Consider the following 26199-nt stretch of genomic DNA (forward strand, 5'->3'; position numbering starts at 1 on the left):
ATACTCGGCAATAATCCATATTAGATTTAACATGGAGGACTATCTTTATTCTTCAAAATTTCTCATTAATCAAATAGTACTCCTAATTTCCACATTAGCTAATAATTAATCATTACTAATAAAATCGTACTAATAGTTAACAATTGGAATCTTTTCACCAAAATAATAAGTAAAAAACAATAAGAATCTTCTGTTCCTCAAAATGTCACATCAATGCGCATATTGCTTATTGGGGATGCGATAACCACTATAAATACTCCACTTTGTCATTCCAATTTTTTGGCATTATAAGATATCACTAGTATCAAAAGTTCTCACATTATGGCTTTTCACCACCTTTCTCCTATCTTAATCTTGCTCTTGGGTATTCAACTTGTTGAGAGCCGTTTAACACACGAAACATTGACAACAACTTTTGCAACTTCATCAAAAAATTATGGTGATGAAGGGACTAATTGGGCTGTACTCGTGGCGGGTTCAAGGGGTTACGGTAATTACAGACACCAGGTAGATACACACGCTTTTTACTATCTTTATCAACTTTTATAAAAAAAAATTCTCAAATTCTCATTGATTTGTGCCACGTAGGAAATTACATAGTTTGTTAATGCGTGAATAATTGCAGTCAGATATTTGTCACGCGTACCAAATCTTAAAAAAGGGTGGTTTGAAGGATGAAAACATCGTTGTTTTCATGTACGACGACATAGCTCAAAGCGAAGAAAATCCAAGAAAAGGAACTATAATCAATAACCCGAAAGGAGCCGATGTTTACAAAGGAGTTCCCAAGGTTTGATTTTAACTTCTCATTTACGTCAAATTAATTTGGTAGGTCAAGTAAGTAGTCTTACCTTGTTCACACGGTATTATCCTTCTCTTGTAGGACTACACGGGCGAAAGTTTGACGACTAACAATCTTTTAGCTGCAATACTTGGAAACAAAACAGCCATAAAAGGAGGGAGTGGCAAAGTTGTTAATAGTGGCCCGAATGATCGTATATTTATCTACTACTCCGATCATGGAAGTCCCGGCGTACTTAGTAAGTAACATTATACATAATTCAATTACTCGATTGAATTACATATAACACGGAGTATATGTTATGTTTGTACGTTACGTTGTACTAACCTTTACACGTACCGTTGGAATGATCTTAGCTATGCCTAATGATGACGATCTTTATGCCAAAGATTTTATCAACACCTTGAAGAAAAAGCACCTAATGGGCACATACAAAAGCATGGTATGTAATTAAGCTATACTTCGTACTACGTATCATAGTTGTCAAAGGATCAACTCAACCAAAAGCTTAAGCTGATGGTTGAAGGCCTCAAAATTAGTTTTATACTCTATCATTCCCCCTTACATGAAATCCCTTTAGGCTTGAAGTGTAGATGCAGCATAAGCATCCTCATATCCAGCGTGAAATATTTCACTTTGAAAGGAGGGGTGGATGAGATTTGAACCCATAACCCTTGTGTCTCGTTGGCTCTGATACCATGTCAAAGGACCAACACAACCAAAAGTTTAAACTAATGGTTGAAGCCCAAAATTAATTTTATACTCTATCAATATTATTAGGATAATTGGTTGGAAATTGACAAGATTGTTAATTTATGAATGAATATGTTTGTAGGTGATATATATAGAAGCTTGTGAAGCAGGGAGTATATTTGAGGGTCTTCTGCAGAAAGAGTGGAACATATACGCGACTACGGCATCAAATCCTGATGAAAGTAGTTGGGCAACTTATTGCCCTGGTTTTGATCCTAGTCCTCCTTCTGAATTTGATACCTGCTTAGGCGACTTGTATAGTGTTGCTTGGCTGGAGGATAGGTGAGTAATTTTCAATTTATCACTAGCTTCTTTAATTACTCATAATTGATTACGTACAACATAGATGAAAGACGCCTCAACTTAATGTTACATACTACGTATAAAATATGGAAAAAAAAGTAAAAAAATACAGGAAAACGGTAAAATTAAATATATTTTACAAAATACGAGCTTACAAAGTAATTATGGGTCCGTTCAGTATCAATGTCAGTTTTCAGTTTTCAGTTTCCAGTTTTTGGTTTTTTGGTTTTGTAAGTCATATATTTTAGATTGAATTATCAACTAAAAAATAGTCGTCATACCTATTGTAATCATGTTAATTTTGAAAACTGACAACAAAAAAAACTTGGAACTACTTTTTATGGTTTTCATATTTTGGTTTTTAGTTTTGTTAAAAATAGAAAATTGGAAACAAAAAATGATACCAAACGAGCCCTAAGTAATAAGTACGTATGTTTGATGTTTGATGTGTTGGTTTTTAACTTGTGTTTCAATAATTATGATGTAACAGTGACATGCACAATGCCCAATCAGAGACGGTGGAACAACAATATGAAGTGGTAAGGACTCGTAAAATAATTTTGGTGGCTAAAGTTATTATTGACTACTATTTCCGTTTTATAATTAATATTCACTATGTAGTACGTATATGTATTAGTCTATTATTAGCTTGATATTTCTTGAAGTGGATCGATAATGATTACCTTAATCTCACAATACGATAAGACCATGGCGCGTACAACAGCGTAACATGCATTAAATTATCTCCTTTTCAAAAAAGTCAAATCATTGTTCTACTTTGAATTGTCAATTTGTAACTATGTTGAATTACATAAACTCCAAAATTGTGGGTCAATGCCCAAGTGACCAAGTCTATAGAATGTAGAAATGATGTGATACGCCTAAATGCCTAATCAGTATTCAATCATGTGTCTTCTTTTGTTTTTGTGCCCAATACATACTAGTCCTACAATTTTTCAATAGACTAGATATTTTGTTATATGAAAATGATATTTAGCACATATACTGCATAGTCAGTTAAAAGTATACGAAGTATATAATAATATATCGACAGATAGACACTTGGTTTTAACGTTAATTCCTAAAATAATAAGGAGTATCTTTTAGAAAAATATATTCCAGTGTACGTTAATATTAAAATAAAACTATGCAGGTAAAGAAAAGGACCTCGGATGGAGGAGAACATGGATCACATGTAATGGAATATGGTAATACCGACTTTAGTAAGGAACACCTTTCATCGTACATTGGATCATCAACCCTTGTCTCCAGCAGCCATAAAGGTCACAACAAAGGCGGCAAGGGCAAGGGCAAGGGCAAGGGCAATAAGCACAACCCGATCTCTTCGACTCCTGTTGAACAACATGAAGCCGACATCCTCTACTTAAAGCGAAAGGTTCGTTTGTACTACCTTCAATTAGTCCCTTTATTTCCATAATTTAGTATTTTTTTTTTGCAAATAAGTCACAAGGGAAATACTCCATATAAATTACAAACAGGGGCTGCAGATTCGAACCTGAGACCTATTGTACATAGAACCTCAATTTTAATCACTACGACGAGACATTATTGATTTACAATTTAATACCTTTATTAGTGTACTCCTTCTGTTTCAATTAACTTGTTCCATCACCCATGACACACTTGTCCCATTTTTAAAAGGAAAATAGAACAAGAAAAATGAAACGGGGTATGTTCACCTTATTTTCATTTATTTTAGGAAAAATAAGTTCAGATAAGTTTAGAAAAAAAGGGTGACAAAGTACAACTTATAACTAAAAAAAATTTCATAAGTTTTTATAAGTTCAGAAAAAAAAAGTGAAATCAGGTGAATAAAACGCACCATTAGTAATTATTGTGAACCGTTAATATTGTAAATACAAGCTGATTGACAAGGTGGATCGGGCCATGGTTAGGCCACCTTTGTTTATTGATTATTTATATTATTAGGCGAATAATTTTATATGTTAAATAATCGTACATAAAATACTCCGTAGGTTTTAAGAGAGCCTGAAGGATCTATTAAGAGAACAGAGGCTCAAAAGGAGTTAGATGCTGCAATGTCACATAGGGAGCACGTCGATCGTACCTTTGAAGATATTGGAAAAACACTTTTTGGTGAAGAAAAAGGGTATGAGATGATTAAGACCGTTCGATCAGCAGGACAATCGATTGTTGATGATTGGGATTGTTTCAAAACACTGGTACATATTTTTGATCATTTTTTATAATTACTAGATTTTATTCTATTAAATTGTTACGTTAAAATAAAACTCATATATATATCAACTGCTATTAGATTGGTTTTTTTTATTTTGGATTGAATTTTATTTTAGATTTATTTTTTAATTATAATAGTGTTTGATTTTGGACAAAATTGTATATAAGAAATTAATTAATTAAAATATCTACGTGACACCTAATTATTTATCTACGTGTCATTCGACTTTTTAATTCAAAAATAATTTTGAAGTCTTATTTTTCATTGGCCGAAACGATTTTGGACGAATTTTATTTTAGATTTATTTTTTAATTATTAGAGTGTTTGATTTTGGATGGAATTGTATATATTAGTAATTAACTAATTAATTTAAATATAGAAATCTTATTTTTCATTGGCCGAAACCATTAGTAATTCTAGGTGGCGCTTTTTAGATTAGTGTTTAATTTTGGATGAATTTTATTTGTTAGTGTTTTTATTTTGGATGAATTTTATTTTAGATTTATTTTTTAATTATTAGAGTGTTTGTTTTTGTATGGAGTTGTATATATTAATAATTAATTAATTAAAATATCTACGTGACACCTAATAATTATCTACATGACACACGATTTTTTTAATTCAAAAATAAATTAGAAATCTTATTTTTCATTGGCCGAAACCAATAGTAATCCTAGGTGGCGCTCTAATATTTCAGCAAATATGCCTCCTTTATATATGTATATTAGATTAGATTAGATTAGATTAGATTAGATTGTTCATTAATAATTCTACAAGAATTATAATATTACTCGTAAAATTAAGTTTCTAAATAGTATATTAATTGTATGTAGGTTGAGACTTATAAGACACATTGTGGAGTCCTCTCTACCTATGGGAAGAAGCATATGCGGGCGTTTGCGAATATGTGCAATGATGGAGTGCAACAAGCTCAATTGGCTAAAGTAGCATCACAAGTGTGTGGAAGACAAGTTTAATTAGCCATAATTTTCGATAATTAGCCTAAATTAACTTTCCCCGACCCAAGAAAAATATAAGTATTTGCAAATGAATAAAAAATAGATGAAAATAAGATATATAGCAACTACATGTTTGTATGTACTTCGTAGAATAAATCGAACTTTGTGATTCTAGAATACGCACTACAATGATGCGCATAATTAAGTTAGTGATGTTAATATTTTATCCTTCATTTCTAGGGTTTGCAAGCGAAGGAATGTAAGTGTATATGATCATCATGTCAATGAATTGAAGTTGTTTACACATTTTACATGTCTTACTTTTGACCATATTTAATTTATAAATAATGTTACAAATATCAAATGTTAGACTTCTGTTAAATTCAAGAACATTTGGTACATTTTTGAAAAAAAAGGGTATATTATGTTTTTTGAATACGTGAGAGATATTTGGTGCATTTTGCGAAATCTCGAGAGTATTTCATTGAAAAACCGTTTTTTTTTCCAAAAAAAAAGTTAACTTATATTGTTAGGAGGATATTTTTGGTACTTCAAAGAGTTTTGTTTAGTGACGAGGAGTTCAATAATGTAACTTATTTTGTTGTTTTCCTCACGGTAAACTAGCTACTTGCACTTTCGCACATTTGTTGCGTGCAAGTGTAACCAAATACCTTTCTATATTTTTTAAGTGGGATCTAAAAATACCATACAAAAAAAATAAATTAATTTAACTATTTTCGTGTATGTCATGTTTGTTGCCTATAAAAATGAACATAATCACCTATTCATTTTGCATATCATACAACATAATTTAAGTTATATTATTATTATTATTATTAATTGTCACAAATTTACAAAAGTTCTGATTAAAATGGCCTCTTGTCACTCGATAATAATCTTAATGGTAACCATAATTTTTGCATTTTGTTTCACCTCAAATGTTGAAGGTCGTCTTAGAGGAAATACATTTAACAACATTTATCAATCTTTGTCGACTAATTCCAATGTTGACGGAGGGACAAAATGGGCGGTTTTAATAGCAGGCTCTAATGGCTACGAAAATTATAGGCACCAGGTACCGTAATTTATATTACTCCATACGACCCGATTTTAGTTACTCCATAGGATTTTCAAGACCAAATTATGAAATGAATTTGAGCTAGTACAATATTGTAGCTCAATCTCTTTTCTCCTATCTTGTTATTATCATTCAATAACTAAAGATTTCGATGAATTTTATCATACCTTATGAGATTGTGACAACATATATAGTTAAACCATTTAGTTATTCCCCTATATACATTATTCTAATTTTAGTTTATCGTTCTATAATTATTGTACATTTGAAAAAATGGTGATGTATTACATGATTTGCAGGCTGATATTTGTCATGCATACCAAATAATGAAGAAAGGTGGTCTCAAAGATGAAAACATTATCGTCTTCATGTATGACGACATTGCATTTAGCAAATATAACCCGCACCCAGGTGTTATTATAAATAAACCAATAGGGAGAAATGTGTATCCACACGTTCCTAAGGTTCGTGTTCCCTCCCACTCTGAGCAAATTAAACTTACTGATAGTGACCTAATTAATGTTGTATTTTCCTCGTTTTCAAATTGATTAACCCTTACAAAAATATTTAGAAAGACGATATTTTTATGATTCATCGTGTTGTGATTCGAATTATATTTATGTTTGAAATCCAGTAATTAATATATAAGTACATTTATGTATCATGTGTGTACCATATGTCCATATACAACGTATAATAAAATGTCTTAATTTATTTACAATTAACTTTATTTCTTGTACCTGCTGAAAAATCATTGAGTATATATAACAGGATTATACAGGTGAAAATTTGACTGCTACGAACGTATTCGCGGTTATACTTGGTGATAAAAATGCCATCAAAGGAGGTAGTGGAAAGATTTTGAATAGCGGTCCAAATGATCATATCTTTATATATTATGCTGATCACGGCGCCCCAGGAATTCTTGGTAAATTATATACTCCATACTTTTTTTTTGAAATTTCCAGTTAATCTCGATTTAGAAAGCGAGTTATTATTTTCAGAAACCTTAGACGTGTAAATATGACTTATCGAATACAAACTATTATTATTTTTAAACGGACAGTAATAATATAAAATCAGTGAAAATATATACATTTATTTTATTCTTTGAAATATATTTTATCTAGTAACTATTCTGCCAATTTTGAAACATTATTGTTAGGAATGCCCGGTGACGAGCCTCCTATTTATGCTAAGGATTTCATAGGGGTTTTGAAGAAGAAACATGCTTCAAAGACCTACAAAACTATGGTGAGGGATGCAAGAAAATTACCTCCATCCACTTTAGTTGTCACATGCAAGTCATAATAGAGTAACAGTTCAAATTAAAACATGAACGTGACAATTGATTCCAGATGGATATATTTGTTATATATTTGTGATGAAGTCCTTATTATACGTGTATTCTTTTAATAGAGATGTGCTAAATAAGTACGCGTACTATCTTACAGGTTATTTACGTTGAAGCTTGTGAATCCGGAAGCATTTTTAGCGGTCTTTTGCCCAAAAACCTAAACATCTACGTGACAACTGCGTCAAAACCAGATGAAAGTAGTTACGCGACCTATTGTGGTAGAGAACCGGGCGTTCCCACTGAATACAATAACACATGTTTGGGTGACTTGTATAGTATCTCATGGTTAGAAGACAGGTAAACAAATTTCACACGAAATGCTCGAGTAACTAAAACTAAATCTTCAAACTATTTTTACTATGTTTTAAATTAAAATTCAACATTTTGTTTTTTTGATATATTTTAACAGTGATAGAAAAGATCCAAACAAAGAGACTTTGAAACAACAATATGCCGTGGTAAGATCATGAGACTTCCTTTTTCTTCACCTTACTTGTCGACTTAATTGAAAATTATAATTAAGCCCATGTTAACTATACATGTGAAGTAGATGCCGTATGACTGATTATTAATGAAATTGTTTTTCCCCGTCAAAAAAAAAAAAAACTATACAGGTGAAGAAGAGGACAAGTAGGATGTCTCATGTACAACAATATGGTGATGTTCACCTGAGTACAGACTATCTAGCTCTTTACTTGGGATCTAGTGAGCAAACCAAAACCTATTTCGCGAACCAAACGGAGCCTAACCCCCCTTTGTTCGCGGTTGAGCAACGTGAAGCTGATCTTATTTTCTTCAAAGAAATGGTATTTAACATCAATTAAATCTCTAAACAGATCATTAAACAATAATGTTGGTTTTGTTATAATCACATAATTATTAATTGGTTTTCTTATTAGGTTAGAAGAGCTCCTGAAGGCTCTAAAAAAAGAATCGAGGCTCAAAAGCGTTTAGATGAAGTTATCTCTCAAAGGAAACATGTGGATCAAAGTGTACAAGAAATTGCAAAGATTTTATTTGGTGATATACATGGTCCTTCATATCTTACAATAAATAGACCAGCAGGAAAACCTCTTGTTGATGATTGGGATTGCTTCAAAGCAATGGTAAATACTAGCTACTCCTTCTCTTGCCTACATAGATAGCGTTTCTATCCATCGATATCTTTCTGTTAAGAGGTGGTAAAAAGTAATTTTTATTTTATTTGTAATTGGTAAAATACAATTTCTATTTTTTAAAGTGGTGTACACAAATTTCAATTTTTCCTAATTTTAATGACATGATTTTACAAATAATTTGGTAATTTATGATATATGCAGGTAAGAACTTATGAACGTCACTGCGGACCACTACAAACTTATGGAAAGAAATACACTCGGGCATTTGCAAACTTTTGCAATGCAGGGATTCATGAGGATCGAATGATGCAAGTATCAAACCAAGTTTGTGCTAAGTGATAGAAGCTTTATTAGCTGATGAATAATAATATGATTTGTAAACTACTAGTATATATTACATATAAGAGAAGAAATCGATGTCCAAATCATAGCAAATTATATTTTATACAACTTATACTTATAGCATCTACAACTTATACTTATATTTTAATCAAATTAAACTTATTTGTTACGTGTTCTTAGTTACTTTGTATTATCGTATCAATTTGGTATCCATTTGTCAAGAGCTTATTACTTAATTAGTATGCTTCAAACCAACTTTTGCACAAGTTTATTTACAAAGGTCGCACTCGTAGAACTTTTGATCGAGCACTTTGTGCTTTGCCAATTACTCAGCATGACAAAATTTGGGAATTTTATTTGAAGTTTGTGGGTCAAACGGGTTTTCCAATTGAGACTTCAATTAGGGTTTATAGGAGATATTTGGAGAATGACCCATCTCACATTGAAGATTTTTTTGAGTTTTTGATTGATTCGGGAAAGTGGCAGGAGGATGCTTTGAGATTGGCTGAAGTTCTGAGTGATGATCAGTTTGTTTCAATTGAGTAATAATATTTTAATAGCTTTCCTATATTGCTGATACTTGAATTTTAGGTATAACAGGTATGGGGACCAGAATATAGAACAACATTTCTCTACCCTCAAAGAGATTAAAGAACATGAAATATTGAATAATGAAATTTTATAAATGCGTCCAAGTAAACCAACCACAAATTAAATAGCTTTTTTGTGATGGATAATTGGTTGTTTGGAAATTTTCCTGAATTTGTAGTTAATTTGCTCGCTTAAGAAATCATATGACTACCGCTCATCAGTTTTTAGCTCACATAATATAGCCTTTTTTTTTTTTTGATAACAAACATAATATAGCTTTATTATCAAATTAGTTGTGTAATGGAGCTGATGCTAAAATCCATTTATTGGTTGGCTAAATGGCTTCTAAAATCTATTCGCTTCCTTTCCATGAATTAGAAGATGGTCGCCCCGTTATCATTTTTGGGTCAATTGGAAACAACCTCTCTACAATTGTAGGGGTAAGGTTGCGTACGTCCGACCCCCTTACCCCGCTTCTTACGGGAGCCTCTTTGAGACAATGGGGTAATGATAATGATCAGCATCTTAATTTTATTCTTACGGTAGATTTTCAATGTTAATCTGTTAAGTCTTGATGATAGGAAATTAAAGATTACATGAACATCCAACTGATTTACTAAATAATTATGTCTAAATATTGTTCAACATTATTAGCAATCTTTAGCATTAAGTTTTTTGTTGTTGTTTTACATTTAAAATAAAATAAAACACCGATTGTCTATTCCTTTTCTTGCCTATTCCCTCCGTTCCTTATCCTATTGTCTATTTTTGGTATCGGTCTCAACCATTTAATTGTGTTCTGTTACCCTAAAACACCGATTTATTCCATTAGTCACCTGTTACCAGCTAATCCCACCCTAAAACCCTCTCTGTCTTACCCTCACAACCAAGCTTCCCTTTCTCTTTCCTCCTCTCCCATGGTAGGTCCCGACTTTCTCTCTCCTCCCATCCCTCTTTCCATCTACGGTATCTCCCCTCTCTTCCTCGCCGGAATTTCTCTCTACTATTTTCATTCTTTTTCGCCGCCGCCGCTCTATCTCTTTCCCCTCCTCATCGTTCTTCCTCCTTCTCCGGCCTCCCTTCCCTAGATCTTGAGGCCTCCCCAAGTGGCGGCTGTGGTGGTTGGTTTTTGAGTCGAAGCGGTGGTCGATAGACAAGGGATGGTCGATTTTCGGGTGGAAGTGGTGGTCGGTTAAAAAGGGGTGGTTGTTTTGAATTGGTGGGTGAAAGTGGTGGTCATCGGTTAAAAAGGGGTGGTTGTTTTGAATTGGTGGGTGGAAGTGGTGGTCGGTTAAAATTAAAAAAGGGGTGGTTGTTTTGAATTGGTGGGTGGCTGGTGGATAAAGGCCGGAAATCAAGCCGCTCCCCCAAATGTCAGCCTTAGAAATTGTTATGGGTGCATCCCTAGTTGTAATCCTAGCAAGTACGGTAATACAAGCGTCGTATGTAACACCGCTAACAATGTTGACTGCCCCGAACATCAGCAGGGAAGGGTGCCAACCCAAATGTGGCAACTTAACCATTCCCTATCCTTTTGGGATAGGAGGGGTAGAAGGGTTCGCTGGTTGCTTTATAAGCTCGATGTTTCAAATCGATTGCAATTCTTCTTATGATCCACCAAGAGCGATTATTTCTAGTATCAAGGATCACAACAATAACAGCATAGAAATAGTTGACATATCCGAAACACAAATCCGTATCAAGAACCAAGTAGCCTACAATTGTTTCAACTCAACTACGAAAACATCTCCACTTGGCTCCAATGTCCAGTCCATTAACTTCGATCACACTACAGAAGAGATTCCCTTCGCTTTGTCGAACAAGTCAAACACGTTGATCGTCGTGGGGTGCGACGACAATGCTGGAGCATCAGGCGATCTTGCTGCTCTCTCCAGCACCAGTATTTCTAGTAGTTGCAGGTCTCATGCCAAGGATGTCGTTGCAGGTAAATGCCATGGCATCGGTTGCAATCAAAACGATGTTACCGTAAGAAAGATGTCATATACGTTGAGTTTAGGCTCGACAAAAAACCATACTTCTAGTCTCTCCTATAACCCTTGTGGGTACGCTTTTCTGGGTAATACACAACAGTTTAAGTTTCGTGGGGTTTCAGATCTGAATGACCCCAATTTTCTAACCAGGATAACTAATGACCTCCCAATTGTTCTAGATTGGGTCATAAATGGTTCTATGTGTTATGAAGCTCAAAAAGATCGTGATTCCTATAAATGTAAACATAATACAACTTGTGTAGAAGTCATTGGGACTGGTATAGGAGGATATCGTTGTACTTGTCTTCCTGGTTATCAAGGCAATCCTTATCTTGATCCAGGTTGCTATGGTATGTTTTTTTTTAGTATAACCCTCTATTATATTTGGCTTGTATTTTCATAAGATAAAATCTTACATATCATTTCCAATATCGTTTTCTTTTGGCAGATATAAATGAGTGTGAGGATCCAAATAATAATCCATGCTCTAAAATTTGCATCAATACTCCAGGAGACTACAATTGTTCTTGTCCGTTCGGATACTACGGTGATGGTAAAAAAAATGGTACCGGTTGCCTGCTACGACTTCCAGAAGTTCCAGTTTTCAAGATTGCCTTAGGTAACTTTACCCCCATTTACTCATACTTGTTGCTTTCCACGGTAAATTATGCTCAAACACTATATATGAGCAATGCAATGAGTTTAAGTCTTCGCCTAGAGGCAAAGATTGAAGATTTGTGTGTGATATTAGTAGTTGATAGGTTACATGCTAGCTTGAATCCTTTTTCCCATTTGTAATTTGTAATGCCTTTATTTATGGCTCATTTTTGACAAAAAAAACAATAAAAAACTCAAACACTACGAATGAGGACAATGTGATGAATTCAGTTGCAGCCATAGTTATTCAAATCGCGATTCAAATCGTAGAATCGTAAATATGTCTTATGATTCGATTTACGACTCTACATGATTCTTCCATTTTTTTTCTCGACTAGCAAAAACATCGTAACTTTGAATCATGCCAAGAAAGTAATTAATAGATAAATATTGTTAATTATTGCTTATTTAACTATTAAACAACTAATACTATTTTAATTATTAAGTTTTTCCCTATAGTATAAGCACTTTAATGAAATTTGAGAATAAAATCTTGATTATACTTGTTTGTAGAATCTTACGATTTTACGATTCGATTCTACTCCTTTCCGATTCAAATTAGAATCACGATTTTGATAACCTTGGTTGCAGCTATTATATATGTTTTGCTATCAAATGCAATAAGTTTTAGTTGTTAATAATATGTTTCTCTGTTTTGTTGGATGCTCGATCACAGGTGCTACATTTGTAGTGCTCATTTGTGGATGTTGGATGTGCATGGCAATTAGGAAAAGAAGGATAATTAAAAAGAGAGAAATTTTCTTTCAAAAAAACGGAGGTTTGCTGTTGAAGCAACTAATCTCTTCAAATAAACAAGATGACAATGAGCCATTAAAGGTATTTAGTCTGCGTGAGTTGAAAGTAGCCACCAAGAACTTTGTGGAAGAAACCATCATTGGACGAGGAGGTTATGGCACGGTATACAAGGGCGTTTTACGAAACCATCAATTAGTAGCAGTTAAGAAATCAAAGATTATAGACGAAACTCAAATTGAGCAATTCATAAATGAATTGGTAATTCTTGCACGAATAAGACATCCAAATGTGGTAAGACTTTTGGGATGTTGTTTAGAGGCTGAAGTCCCTTTACTAGTCTATGACTTCATCTCTAATGGTACACTCTATGAGCATATTCATCGTCCCGAAAAGCCTTCTTGGTATACATGGACCAACTGTTTAAGAATAGCTAGAGAGTTGGCCGATGTGTTAGAACACTTACATTCGATACACATAATTCACCGAGATATCAAATCAATGAATATTTTACTCGATGAAAGCTACACGATTAAATTATCCGATTTTGGTGCTTCAAGGTTGAATCCAATGAATCACACACATCTATCGACAGTAGTACAAGGTACGTTTGGGTATCTTGATCCACAGTACTTTTATTCGAGCCAGTTAACAGAGAAAAGTGATGTTTATAGTTATGGCGTAGTTCTAATTGAACTCTTAACAAGGGCAAGTCCAACTTTACCAGAAAGGCCAACTGAAGAAAGGAATTGCAATTTGGCAGCGTATTTTGTAAAGTGTATGGAAGAAAATAATATATTTAACATTTGGGACTCGTCTTTGGTTGTAGAAGCATCCCAAGAGCAGCTCGTTTCGATTGCAAAGCTTTTACAAAAATGTTTAAGTGCAAAGGGTGAAGATAGACCGACAATGAAACAAATTGCAATGGAGCTAGAGGAATTATTATGAGATTAAATCACTAAGTCCTTCGAGTACGTGAGTTCCATTAACGTCACATTTTTTTGTTTATTGAGATCCATGAATGTCACGTACATTGTTATTAGTGATTCGAGAAAATGTATAACACTTCACAACAACTGTTATTTTTGTGTAACATTTGCGAATTACTACTAGCTACAAAGTACTACGTATATATTATCTTACAATATTAATGTTACTGCTATTCCCAGACAAAAGGTGTATGAACAACGATATTTTTTTTTTGTTCTACCATAACTTACAGTATTACAAATTTAGAATGAAAAAATAATAAAAGGAAAAAAGACAGATTTGGGATTGAAAGAACCAAGGCTTGACCCGAGAATTCTGGATTCACAACAAAAAACTTAAATTGTGCCCTTTCTCACAATTTTTTTTAAAAGGTCATTTGTCACAATTTTTTTTAAAAGGTCATTTGTCACAATTTTTGGACTTTAAAAGGTTCGTCAGACAAATTTTCCTAGAAATTATGCATTCGCATTCATGTACCCCAACTTACTCGAAAGACTACCTTGTTTGCTTCTGTACTTCTTCTAGCTCCATAGCAATTTCTTTCATTGTTGGCCTGTCTTCACCCTTAACACTTAAGCATTTTTGTACAAGCTTTGCAATGTTAGTAAGTTGCTCTTGAGATGCTTCTTCCACTAATTGAGGGTCCAGAATATCGAATAGATTATTTTCTTCTACACACTTCACAAAATATGCTGCCAGATTGCGATTCTTTTCTTCTGTTTGTCTCTCTGGTAAGATCGGTTTAGCCCTCGTTAAGAGTTCAGCGAGAACAACACCATAACTAAAAACATCACTCTTCTCTGTTAATTGACTTGAGAAAAAGTACTCTGGATCTAGATATCCTAATGTGCCTTGTACAACAGTAGATAAATGAGTGTGATTTAATGGAATCAATCTTGAAGCTCCGAAATCAGATACTTTAGTTGTATAACTTTCATCAAGTAAAATGTTCATAGACTTGATGTCTCGATGAAATATTGGTATCGAATGTAAGTATGCGATTGCGTTAGCCGACTCAATGGAGATCCGCAAACAATTGTTCCAACAATACCATGATAGTTCCTTTGTATTATGAATATGGTTATACAATGTACCATTGGAGATAAATTCATAGACCAACAAAGGCACTTCATCCTCCAGACAACATCCCAAAAGTCTTACCACATTAGGATGTCGTATTCGCGCAAGAATGACCAATTCATTTATAAATTGCTCGATTTGACTTTGATCCATAAACTTTGATCTCTTCATCGCTACTATTTCATTATTTGGTAACACACCTGTGTAGACTGTACCATAACCACCTTGACCCACAATCGTTTCTTCACTGAAGTTCTTTGTTGCGACCTTCAACTCTCGCATAGTAAATACCTTAATTTGTTCAATACCATCTTGTTTATTTGAAGAGATTAGTTGCTTCAACATCAAACCTCCATTTTTCTGAAAGAAAATTTCCTTCATTTTTACGTTCCTTCTTTTCTTAATTTTCATGCATAGCCAACTTACACCAATGAGCAAAAACAATGTGCCAAAGCCTATACCTGCGAGTACCAAACAAACAAAGGCAAAACTAAAAACACATAAACTTGTCGAATTTTATAGCAAAAGAGCTTAATTTAGAAACGATGACATTATAGTATGAGTTACTTGATAATAATCATAGTCAGTACGGAGTAAGAGCTAGTACGTGACCCCATTCATGGTTGCAACTAATATAAAAATAATTGGTAGAAAAAGTGTATATGTATATATATATTTTTTTCCCTTTTGATAAAAGGTAGAAAAGTTTACCTAAGCCAAACTTTAGAAATGGAAACGGTGGCTTGCAACCAGTGCCAAGTTTTTCACCATCACCGGAATATCCAGGTGGACAAGAACAATTGTAGTTTCCCGGGGTATTTTTGCAAGTCACGGAGCATGGACTATCACTTAGATTCTCACACTCATTTATATCTGCAGAAAATAGGAAAACCAATATTTAAACATGGTGCTTATTAGGATAACTATACGTACATTTGGTCAATTACATCTTATCAAACAAGGGTTTTGTCCTTCGGTATTCGTTAGTCAATTACTATTACTTATATTAATTGGGAGTGGAGTTTAATATAATCCGGATATTTTAGGCCGGTGGTCATATCTTAGCTTAGTGCTCTGCTGTAAGTCAATTATGCATGCATGTAATCCATTGGTAACTTGGTCCAATAAGGTCAAGCGTGAAGAAAAAAAATAGTGGACTAGATCAAAGCAAACCAGAGTCCTTGTTCGACTAGCTTATTATCTTTGCAATCCTACATCATCATGAAATTGCAAAGAGTTCAAACAAGTGAAAGAACCTGCTTGATGGCTTCCACAATTGACGTCCCCATGTTTATATGTAACTAGTACAAATTATATCAAGTTGTACACTTGTACAATATAGTACTGTTAGTTAGCATTAAGGAATTGATACAAAAAAGTTGTGTAACATCAATAACATAAGGTACTACATGCATGGTTTATATATGGTAATGTTAGGAATTTAAAAAATTGAGAGAAGTAAAAGGTATACCTGAGCAACCAGGAGTAAGATAAGGATTGCCCTGATAACCAGGACGACAACTGCAACGATATCCTCCGATACCACTCTCAGCAGCATCTACACAAATCGTATTCTGCTGATCACATGCATAAGAGGCCGGATCTTGCTGAGCTAGAGAACAAGTATGATTGTCTATAACCCAATCTAGAACCATAGGGACCTCATCGATTATCCTGTTAATAAAATTGGGGTCATGTAGATCAAGAGCCCCGCGAAATTTGAACTGTTCTTTGTCAGCCAAAAATGCGTACCCACAAGGGTTGTAAGAGAAAAAGGAAGTGTGGTTTGCGGACGGATCTAGAGACACCGTATAGGACTTCATTCCTTTGTTAATAATGGCTTGACAACAACCAATGCCATCGCATTCACCTGCAACAACATTCTTGGCCTCGAAGCTGCAGTCAGTTCTACAAGAGCCAGTTTGATCGGCTGAATTAATGAAAACGCTACCTCTGAAGTCGAAGTTGCCATCAAAATAGCCAAGGTCGTGACACCCTACAATGAAGAGCATGTTTGACTCACTTGACAAGGTGAAGGGTACACTCGAATTGAAGAGGTCAAAGGACTTGAATCCTGAACCGAATGTAGATGTCTCTGCAGTTGAGTTGAAGCAGCTATAGGCTACTTGGTTCCTAAGACGAATATGTGTTTCAGATATGTCAAGAATTTCCATGCCATTTTCATTCTCGTCCTTTACCCAAGTTGTTATTGCTCTTGGTGGATCACCATTAGTGGAAGCATTGCAAGAGATGTCATACCACATGCTTCTTGAGCAACCCCTACCTACCCCAAAAGGGTAGGGAATGGTTAGGTTGCCACATTTGCGTTGGCAGCCAGGCTTAGTGATGTTTAAGGCGCTTAGCATCGTTACTCGTGTAAACGAACATGCCCGTACAACCATAGTGGCTACAAGTAATACTAGGGATGAAATCCTAACACTTCTTGGAAAACTGACGGAAGACATTTTTTGGTTAAAGGAGCTGAGGTTGGCGCGACAGTGTTTGATTTAGGGATAAGTTTTTTACCACACATTGACTTAGGAATATATTGAACGTGTGGAGCAATTAGTAATAAAGAGCATACATATTACATAGTGGTTCAGATGTATCTGCCAAAAAAAAAAAGTGGTTAAGATGTCTTGTCACCAAGATCATACTCCTGGTTATTTGGAGATATCCCATTAATTTAGGTTGATAATAAAAACTAGTAATATTGAACCTTTTAGTAAATATATGATGATGGTTATAGATCATTTTAACATCCATTGAAATATCTGGTGTCATTATCATATCTGATAGAGTGATAGAGCATCAAGGTATATATGGAGAGCACGACTAAACACAACTTAGAATTGAATAATATTGTTTTTTTTTTTTTTTTTTTTTAATGTTTTTTCTCTTTGTTTGACACATTTATTCAACATTAGATACACCATCAACACCTACATAAGCACAACACTACAAGAGAGGAGGAAGGATTTTCGAATATCTGATATGTGCTTGCAAATGCATATCATAGCAAACGACAAAAGTAGGAAAAAGACAAAAATGAAATATAATTGAATGATACTTTTTTAAACAAAAATGGTACTTTTTTTTAACATGAATGGTATTTCCTTTTTTCCCTATTTTGTCTTTTAGCTACTTGTCTTTTACACCGATATGTGTGTTGCCACACATATCAGATATCCGAAAATACTTTCTCGAGAAGGGAGGCTTGCCAACACTAGATTGCAACCCCCTAAAACAGAATTCTGTTACACTATCAGCTTGTGCCAGCTAGCTAGTTTGTCTACTTGTGACAACTAGGACGTTTATGATTGGCTACTTGTTTATTCCCTGCATTCTGATTGGTTGTGAGAGCAATGTAGTAGAGTAGTAAATATAGTTAGCTAGCTTCTTCCTTTCATTATCTGAGAATATTCCTAATCTGTAATAAACAAACTCTCTCTCTAAATATAAGCTTATGTGCAACTCCGTTTAAGGCTGCTTAATCACCATTCTTCATGTGTTCTTATTTCAGTAATACTCCCTCCGTATTTTAAAAAGAGATACACTTTGACCTGCATGTAGTTTTAGGAGAGTGAGTTGAATTTATTAAAATAAGATGAAAGGGGGTAGTGAGTGAATTATTTATTATAGTAAAAAGATTATGTGAGTAAGTGTGGAGACCACAAGAAAGAGAGAAATATTACGGAGTAATATAATTGGAAGTGGGGGCCAAAACATGTCAAAAAAGGAAAGTGTATCTCTTTTTAAAATACGACCATTTAAGGAAAGTGTATCTCTTTTTAAAATAAGAAGGGAATATCTTTTAGCATTTCATGGATGTTTTCAACATGATACCAGAGCAGATATTTGAGATCCTGACTCAGTTGCATTAGCTGCTTCTAACATAGTTTGATTTCAAATTTGAGTTCATCAGTTTCCGAGGTCTGTAGTTCCTCATCTCATGTAATCTGTAGAAATTGATCAACTCATGTCTGATTAGTCTACTTTCTACCATTTCTAGTTGATTTTGTTATAGCTCTTTACAAATCTCTGAAAATATTTGCATATCAGAATATCTGAACCAGTCAAGATTCTACTAGGGGTAACCCAACCCTTAAGCCTAAGAGGACTACTCACACATATTAGAACTTAAACCTAGAAGACCGATCTAAGCAAATCAAACATGAAAAAATGAGTTTTTATTTCTGGTAAAGAAACTCAAAAAATAGCAAGAAAGATATAAATGAAAACAATAAAGAGATTAAGCAAAGAAATAAATAAATATACTTGAATTATAAGAGGAGATCTTGCTACTAAAAGTGTAGAACTCAAAAGACAAATTAAAGCAAATGAAAGAGTTAAATTAGAAAGCAATAAAGTGGGGATAGTGTGCACGGTCCGTGTTGCACGGGTCGTGCATCAGATGTTGCACGATCAATGTCGTATCGTGCACGGTCAGTGCACATGTACTATCCAAGATGCAGATGGCTTCTTCAATGCGATGCAATAGATGCACGCACAACTTCTTTTCTACTCTTCTCCCGTACATAAATATCATGCATCTTTGAAGCCCAACGACTCGACTTGGTGTAAGCTTTCCACTCATACTTCTCTTCTTTCGTGAGAGCCTTTGATGATAGTGATAAAGTGGGAAGACGACGATGTCGTGAATCTTGCACTCAAACCCCATTCACTACAAAATAATCATTTTATAGAGACGAGGAATTTCGTCTCTATATAGTCCAAATCCGTCTCAAAATGATGCTTAGAGACGGATTTGAGACGAAAATAGGGCGTCACTATAGAGGGCGTCTCAAAAAATTTTGAGACGGAATTCTTGCAAATCCATTACAAATTTGAGACGAAAATTTTGAAACTCCATATACAATTCCATCTCAATTTTAATTTAGAGACGAAAATTTAGTAACCCGTCTCAAGTTTGAGACGTTTATTGTATCCGTCTCAAAATCCATCTCTAATTGATGCATAATTTTGCAGTGTTTGGTGTGGTCATGCACTCTTTAGGATTAGAGAGACATCCATACTTCGTGCGTCGCTTTAACTTGGCCTAAAAATAAGGAGAGAGGGGCTCTCTGTAGAAAACAAGTAAATAAAGGCAACTGCAAAAATATGCAACTAAACTATGCTAATATGTACACAAAAGAGATCCTAAGTGGCTCCTAAAATGTGCAAATTACATACACGTCAGGGTGTTCTCCATGTTCTTGAATTTCAGTAGAACTTACTGCGTGTACATAAGTTGTGTTCAGATCATCAATACTTTTTCTCATTCACTGTTGACAAATGCTATAATTAGGGGCATTTATGAAAATGCCACGACATCTTGGCAGTGTTAGATCTGGACTCTACAGTATGGACACAACCAACATGAAGCAACTAGAACAACTTCAACAACATGTCTTACATCAACATCTTCACATCAATCAGATGCTAAGGTTTTGCACCTAAGACTAGGTCATATGCCTTTCTTAATAATGAACCATGTTATTGATAGCTTAGCTACTTCTAGCAATAATAAGCTATCAATAATGAAAGTAAGTGTCAGATAAGTTGAGTTACTTTTGATAGACAGACGACAACCTATCAGCAATAACTACCAAAAGAAAAGAGAAGAAATTTGTAGGGAAAAGGGAGTACATACTTAAATCCTTGTTTTATTCTACACAAATAAATTCCAATTACATTCATAAGTGAACCATAAGGACATTTATCAAATAGATGTTCCAACAATAACAAGATCGATCAACGAATAGCAAACCTGCAGTCTCCTATTAAAAAACCTATGCCGTCTGCGACTGCAGTGTCCATAATTCTTCTAGCTCCGTTGCAACTTTTTTCATTGTTGGTCTGTCTTCACCCTTAACACTTAAGCACTTTTGGACAAGCTTTGCAATTGAGAAGAGTTGCTCTTGAGATGCTTCTGCAACCAATTTAGAGTCCAAAATGTTGAATAAATTCCCCTCTTCCATGCCCTTGACAAAATATGCAGCCAAATTGTAACTCCTTTCTTCATTTCGAGTATCTATTAAGATAGGTCTTGCCCTCGTTAAGAGTTCAGTGAGAACTACACCATAACTATAAACATCACTTTTCTCCGTCAATTGACTTGAATAAAAGTACTCCGGGTCAAGATATCCTAGGGTACCTTGCACTACGGTGGATAAATGTGTATCATTTAACGGAATCAGTCTTGAAGCACCAAAATCGGAAACTTTTGTTATATAGCTATCATCAAGTAAAATATTCGCAGACTTGATGTCTCGATGAATTATGGGTATCGAATGTAAGTATGCAAATGCGTTAGCCGACTCTGTGGCAATCCGCAGACAGTTGGTCCAACAATACCAAGAGGGTTCCTCTGTGCGATTAATATGGTCATAGAGTGTACCATTAGAGATAAATTCATAAACCAACAACGGGACTTCTGCCTCCAAGCAACATCCTAAAAGTCTTACAACATTAGGATGTCTTGTTCGTGCAAGAATGACCAATTCATTTATAAATTGCTCAATTTGACTTTGGTCCATAAACTTTGATTTCTTAACCGCTACTGTTTCATTGTTTGGCAAAACACCCATGTAGACCGTACCATATCCTCCTTGACCAACAATAGACTTTTCACTGAAGTTTTGAGTTGCTACCTTCAACTCTCTCATAGTAAATACCTTTATTTGCTCCATGTCATCTTCTTTATTTGAGGAAATTAGTTGCTTCAAAAGCTGTCCTCCATTTTTTTGAAAGAAAATTTCCTTCCTTTTTATTCCCCTTCTTTTTCTGATTGCCAAGCACAACCAACTAATACCAATGAGCAAAAAAAGAGTGCCAAAGCCTATACCTGCGTGCACCATACCAAAACGAATACAAATTGGGTTCGGGTCAGAAACATATATAATACATTTGATACCAAATTAAAGGAGTCTGAAAAATACTGATATAACCGATACCCCAAAGGCAGCTTATATATATAGTGTAGCTATAGCTTAACAATATATCGAATTCTTCAGTATGAAAGTTATGTCTTGATAATTGGTAATAAATAATGTACAAAAGATATTGCAACACTTTCAAGTACTACGTATTTATTAACGCATGATAGGGACAAAAATTACCCAAGGCAAACTTCAAGACAGGAAAGTGTGGATTGCAACCAGTGCCATCTTTTCTACCATCACCAGAATGTCCAGACGGGCAAGAACAAGTGTAGTTTCCCTGAGTATTGATACAACTGTTATAGCATGGACTATTACTTGGATCCTCGCATTCATTTACATCTGCCAAAAACAGAATAACAATTAATATGGTGTTCTCTTTAATATATAATTAAGTTACACATTAATATTGCTTGTTACACCATATGTGATATATTAACGAGAATTTGTGAACACTGGAAGGCAAACCTGAGCAACCTGGAGTAAGATACGGATTGCCTTGATAACCCGGACGACAACTACAACGATATCCTCCGATTCCACTCTCGGTTGCATCCGTACATGTTGTATTCTGCTGACACGCGTAGGAGGCCCGATCTTGTTGAGCTTGAGCACACTTATGATCGCCTACTACCCAATCTAGCACCATAGGGACATCAGTTATTATTCTTTTAACAAAATTTGGATCATCGAAGTCTACCGCCCCGCGAAATTTGAACTTTTCTTGATCACCAACAAATGCGTACCCACAAGGCTGGTTGAAGATAGTAGAAGTATTGTTTGTTTGTACTTGATCTAAAGTCACTGAAAAGGACCTCATTCCCGTTGGAATAATGTCTTGACAACATCCGATACCCTGACATTCGCCTGCAACAACATTGGTAGCCTCGGCTTTGCATTTAGCAGTACAAGAACGGATGACATCATCAGATCTATCGTAAAACCTGGATAAGTCGTGGCACCCTATGACAAAAAGCTTGTTTGACTTGCTCGACAAGACAAAGGGGGCACTCGAGTTGAAGAATTCAAAGGACCGGAAATGTGAAGGAGTATCCGCAGTCGAGTTGAGACACCTGTAAGCTACTTGATTTTTAAGACGGATTTGTGTTTCGGTAATCTCCAGAATTTCCATGGCATTATCACGTCCGTCTTTTAACCAAGGTATCATCGCTCTTGGTGGGCCACCATTAGAAGAATCCATGCAGAAGATGTCGTACCACATGCTTCTCGAGCAACCGGCACTAAAACCGACACCAAAAGGGTATGGAATGGTTAAGTTGCCACATTTCCGTAGGCAGCCAGGCTTGGTGGTGGTCGAGGCACTTAGCATGGTTGTTGGTGCTAAAGACCACACTTGTAGTATCATAGCTCCTAATAGAACTACTAGAATGGTGCCCGTTACACTCTCTGAAACAGTAAAGGAAGACATTTAATTTGTTTGAGGGGTTGCCTTGATTTGGGGAAGAATTTTTTGGATAAGGCAATACAAGAAAATGATCCTGAAAAGTACTCCGTAATTAATTAATAGATATTACTCCGTATTACTTAAAGGAATTCACGTAATGGGATACGACAACTCTTACGCAGTGCTTAAAATGTAATGTCAGGCCATGAAAATACCATTTTTAAAAATACACCATTATTGTGATCATGAGTGTAAAACCTGAACGCTAAGCTCTGACACACATACTAACTTTTATGAATTTTTATTATTCAGACTTTTACAAAACTCTCCCTTCTTTTACACTTTTTCTTCAATTTCACTCTAGACTAATTAAATTACTAAATAAATTTTAATAATATATTATTTTTTAACAAATTCAATTAAATGGGCCTACCAAATGAGTCTTGAATGGAGTTTGTTATTTACAAACCCGGCCAGCAAACTTTATTAAGTTTATCTACACTTTGTTGCAAGAGTCTTACATGTGAATTTTCTAGTACTCGTCCCCATACTTTGGATAAAGTTACCTTAAGACGGTCTCACAAGAAAGCTATGGTAAAAACAAAGGAAGGCGGGTACCACATCGAATGTGTAATCGTAGGTTGTTGGAGTTTGATTAGCTGGGATGGTTTTGGTTTTATATTATTTTAAGCTGATTGGAGTGCACGACCAAATCCAATTATTACCAGATGCATGTACGTAGCTGTACATTGATCATCTTGATTTTGATACTGACGTTATAATATATCGAGAATGGACTTCCTCCTCCGCCAAATCAAGTATATATAGAGATTCTACTCTGACTTGCAGGCCATTTCTAAGAAAAAATAAAAGCTGTAGAATATCAAAAATCGGATATTATATTGTTCAAGGAATATTCAGTTGAAAAATAGAGAAGGTTTGTTAGTTATAATTTACAAATGCATTGTCGTAGCAAGCATCCAAAGAACTTCCCAAACTCGTGAGAAATGGTTTTCGCTTATCTACATCCTATCCTCCTGTTGCTAATCTTCATTATTTCTTTCATTATTTGGCCAACTAGTCAAGTGAACCCATCTTTACACAGATATTGTATCTTCAAAGAAGGAAACTACACTCAAAATAGCCCCTTCGAATCAAACCTTTTAGATGCCTTCTCTAATCTCACATCCCTCTCTACCCTGAACACCTTCTCCAACTTAACAGTCTCAACTGGTAATAATGCGACAAACAATGTCTATGCCTTATACGACTGTCGACTTGATCTTAACCTCCAAACATGTCATGATTGTATACAGGACGCTACCAAAATCCTTTTGCAGCATTGCCCATCAAAAGAGGCCATAGTAATGTTTGAGGTACTATTGTGTATATATAAATATACAAATGTTCGTAACTATTGTCAGCTTTTATTCCATTTTAATTCCTTGTAATGGAGGCATAATAATTTTTCTGTTGTTTTCATGACAGGAATGCATCTTTCGCTATGCTAATCGTCCAATATTCTCTTTGATGGAGTTGGAGCCCTCTCATACTGATTGTGGTATCAGTCTATTGGATGATGGAGGTGAGATGAATCGAATGGTTGAGCCGATCTTTAAAAGGTTAATCAAGGAAGCCACATCAAAGAATTCCTCATTGTATTTCGCAGTAGGAGAAGGGACTTATTTTAAGTATCAGAGATTGTATTGTTTGGTGCAATGCACTCCAGATATTAGTCGAGAACAATGTAGGGAATGTTTGATGGAGGGCTACATATATATTATTGACTGTTCAGATTTTAGCCTGCTAGCGGGAATTTATAGTGGGCCAAACTGCCATATGAGATACAATGTCACCCCTTTCTATAATGTGTCGTCCAGCCTTCCACCCATGACTTCACCGGGTTTGTTACCACATATCAGGACTAGTGATGGAGGTCAAAGTTGGTTTTCAATTGGAAAGCTTTCTTTTTATATTCTCGTTTTCTTTTATTTACTGTAAACATACGTTGATTAAAAACAAAAAAAAAAACAAAAAAAAAAAAACCGAAAAAACTTTCAACTTTCATTTTTCCAATTAGGTAGTTTTTAACAGTACGTACCAACCAACGTAGAATGGTGCCATGCATTATTAGCACAGAGGAATTGGTGAACGTTCAAATGTAGCATAATCTATTTGTTCCTCATAAGGTCTTTCATTATATATGGCGATCACTAGTGCTTATATTCACACTCTTCTATATAGTACTCCGTATAACAGAACTTCGTGTTTTACACATTTAGACTACGATACTCCTACGTAAGAACACGAAATTCAGATGTCCTGTGAAGTAAATAAGTTGTTCAAACAAAACGGGATTAAAGACATTGTTGAGTTACTCTCAGTCTCCGACTATTGCCAAATGATTTTAGTGTGGCATAACAAGCTAATTAGCTTGCCATTGGAGTTGCTCGAAGATAAAGACTTCATGGTGAAATCTCCTTTAACAAGTATTGGAAGCCATAGCCGCATGTACACCTCCGAAAATTGAATAGTCTCTACCAATTCCGTGCAACATTGACGAAAATGAGCAGCTAAGTTTTTTATTTTACAATTAAATTCATCTACTTCCAAACCATAAATTGTAATTGAAATTCTGAATTTCAAAATATTGGTGTTTTCCAAACACTTCATTAATTTGAATAAAATGATTTCAAATAATACTAAATTACCAAACGCTGGACTTACAGCATTACAAATTTAGATTGAAGAAAGAATTGAAGATATAGTAAAAGAGAAAATAAAGACAGCTTTGGGACTGAAACAATCAAGGATTCACCCGAGAATTCTGAAGGAGAAGACGTGGGTGGATTAAGGTT

The 26199-nt window shown here is 34.8% G+C and overlaps 6 protein-coding genes across 6 annotated transcripts; 4 read left to right on the forward strand and 2 right to left on the reverse strand.

Annotated features, from left to right (window-relative positions):
- Nucleotides 1-270: 270 nt before the first annotated feature.
- Nucleotides 271-5344, forward strand: LOC110789263 (vacuolar-processing enzyme gamma-isozyme). The gene is made up of 9 exons (XM_021993911.2): nt 271-507; nt 626-790; nt 884-1040; nt 1159-1244; nt 1638-1837; nt 2349-2397; nt 3012-3254; nt 3856-4062; nt 4913-5344. Exons 1-9 carry the CDS (start codon nt 322-324, stop codon nt 5054-5056), a joined length of 1437 nt encoding a protein of 478 aa, XP_021849603.2. The 5' UTR covers nt 271-321; the 3' UTR covers nt 5057-5344.
- A 499-nt stretch (nt 5345-5843) lies between these two features.
- LOC110789235 (vacuolar-processing enzyme gamma-isozyme) lies at nt 5844-9119 on the forward strand. Its single transcript, XM_021993881.2, has 9 exons — nt 5844-6113; nt 6416-6580; nt 6888-7044; nt 7282-7370; nt 7571-7770; nt 7883-7931; nt 8088-8279; nt 8373-8579; nt 8793-9119. The coding sequence occupies exons 1-9, from the start codon at nt 5910-5912 to the stop codon at nt 8928-8930; spliced, it is 1401 nt and encodes a 466-aa protein (XP_021849573.2). The 5' UTR covers nt 5844-5909; the 3' UTR covers nt 8931-9119.
- A 723-nt stretch (nt 9120-9842) lies between these two features.
- On the forward strand, nt 9843-14081 carry LOC110789236 (wall-associated receptor kinase 17-like). The gene is made up of 3 exons (XM_021993883.2): nt 9843-11865; nt 11964-12134; nt 12849-14081. Exons 1-3 carry the CDS (start codon nt 10896-10898, stop codon nt 13871-13873), a joined length of 2166 nt encoding a protein of 721 aa, XP_021849575.2. The 5' UTR covers nt 9843-10895; the 3' UTR covers nt 13874-14081.
- Nucleotides 14082-14161: 80 nt separating this feature from the next.
- LOC110789237 (wall-associated receptor kinase 5-like) lies at nt 14162-17473 on the reverse strand. Its single transcript, XM_021993884.2, has 3 exons — nt 16467-17473; nt 15707-15868; nt 14162-15456 (listed from the first exon to the last, which is right to left on the reverse strand). The coding sequence occupies exons 1-3, from the start codon at nt 17458-17460 to the stop codon at nt 14411-14413; spliced, it is 2202 nt and encodes a 733-aa protein (XP_021849576.2). The 5' UTR covers nt 17461-17473; the 3' UTR covers nt 14162-14410.
- A 3314-nt stretch (nt 17474-20787) lies between these two features.
- LOC110789238 (wall-associated receptor kinase 17-like) lies at nt 20788-23365 on the reverse strand. Its single transcript, XM_056834489.1, has 3 exons — nt 22405-23365; nt 22117-22278; nt 20788-21842 (listed from the first exon to the last, which is right to left on the reverse strand). The coding sequence occupies exons 1-3, from the start codon at nt 23363-23365 to the stop codon at nt 20788-20790; spliced, it is 2178 nt and encodes a 725-aa protein (XP_056690467.1).
- A 1009-nt stretch (nt 23366-24374) lies between these two features.
- LOC130466178 (cysteine-rich receptor-like protein kinase 25) lies at nt 24375-25407 on the forward strand. Its single transcript, XM_056834876.1, has 2 exons — nt 24375-24717; nt 24830-25407. The coding sequence occupies exons 1-2, from the start codon at nt 24709-24711 to the stop codon at nt 25340-25342; spliced, it is 522 nt and encodes a 173-aa protein (XP_056690854.1). The 5' UTR covers nt 24375-24708; the 3' UTR covers nt 25343-25407.
- The last annotated feature ends 792 nt before the right edge of the window (nt 25408-26199 follow it).

Source organism: Spinacia oleracea, chromosome 1 (assembly GCF_020520425.1).
Source record: "Spinacia oleracea cultivar Varoflay chromosome 1, BTI_SOV_V1, whole genome shotgun sequence".
NCBI classification, from domain to species: Eukaryota; Viridiplantae; Streptophyta; class Magnoliopsida; order Caryophyllales; family Amaranthaceae; genus Spinacia; species Spinacia oleracea.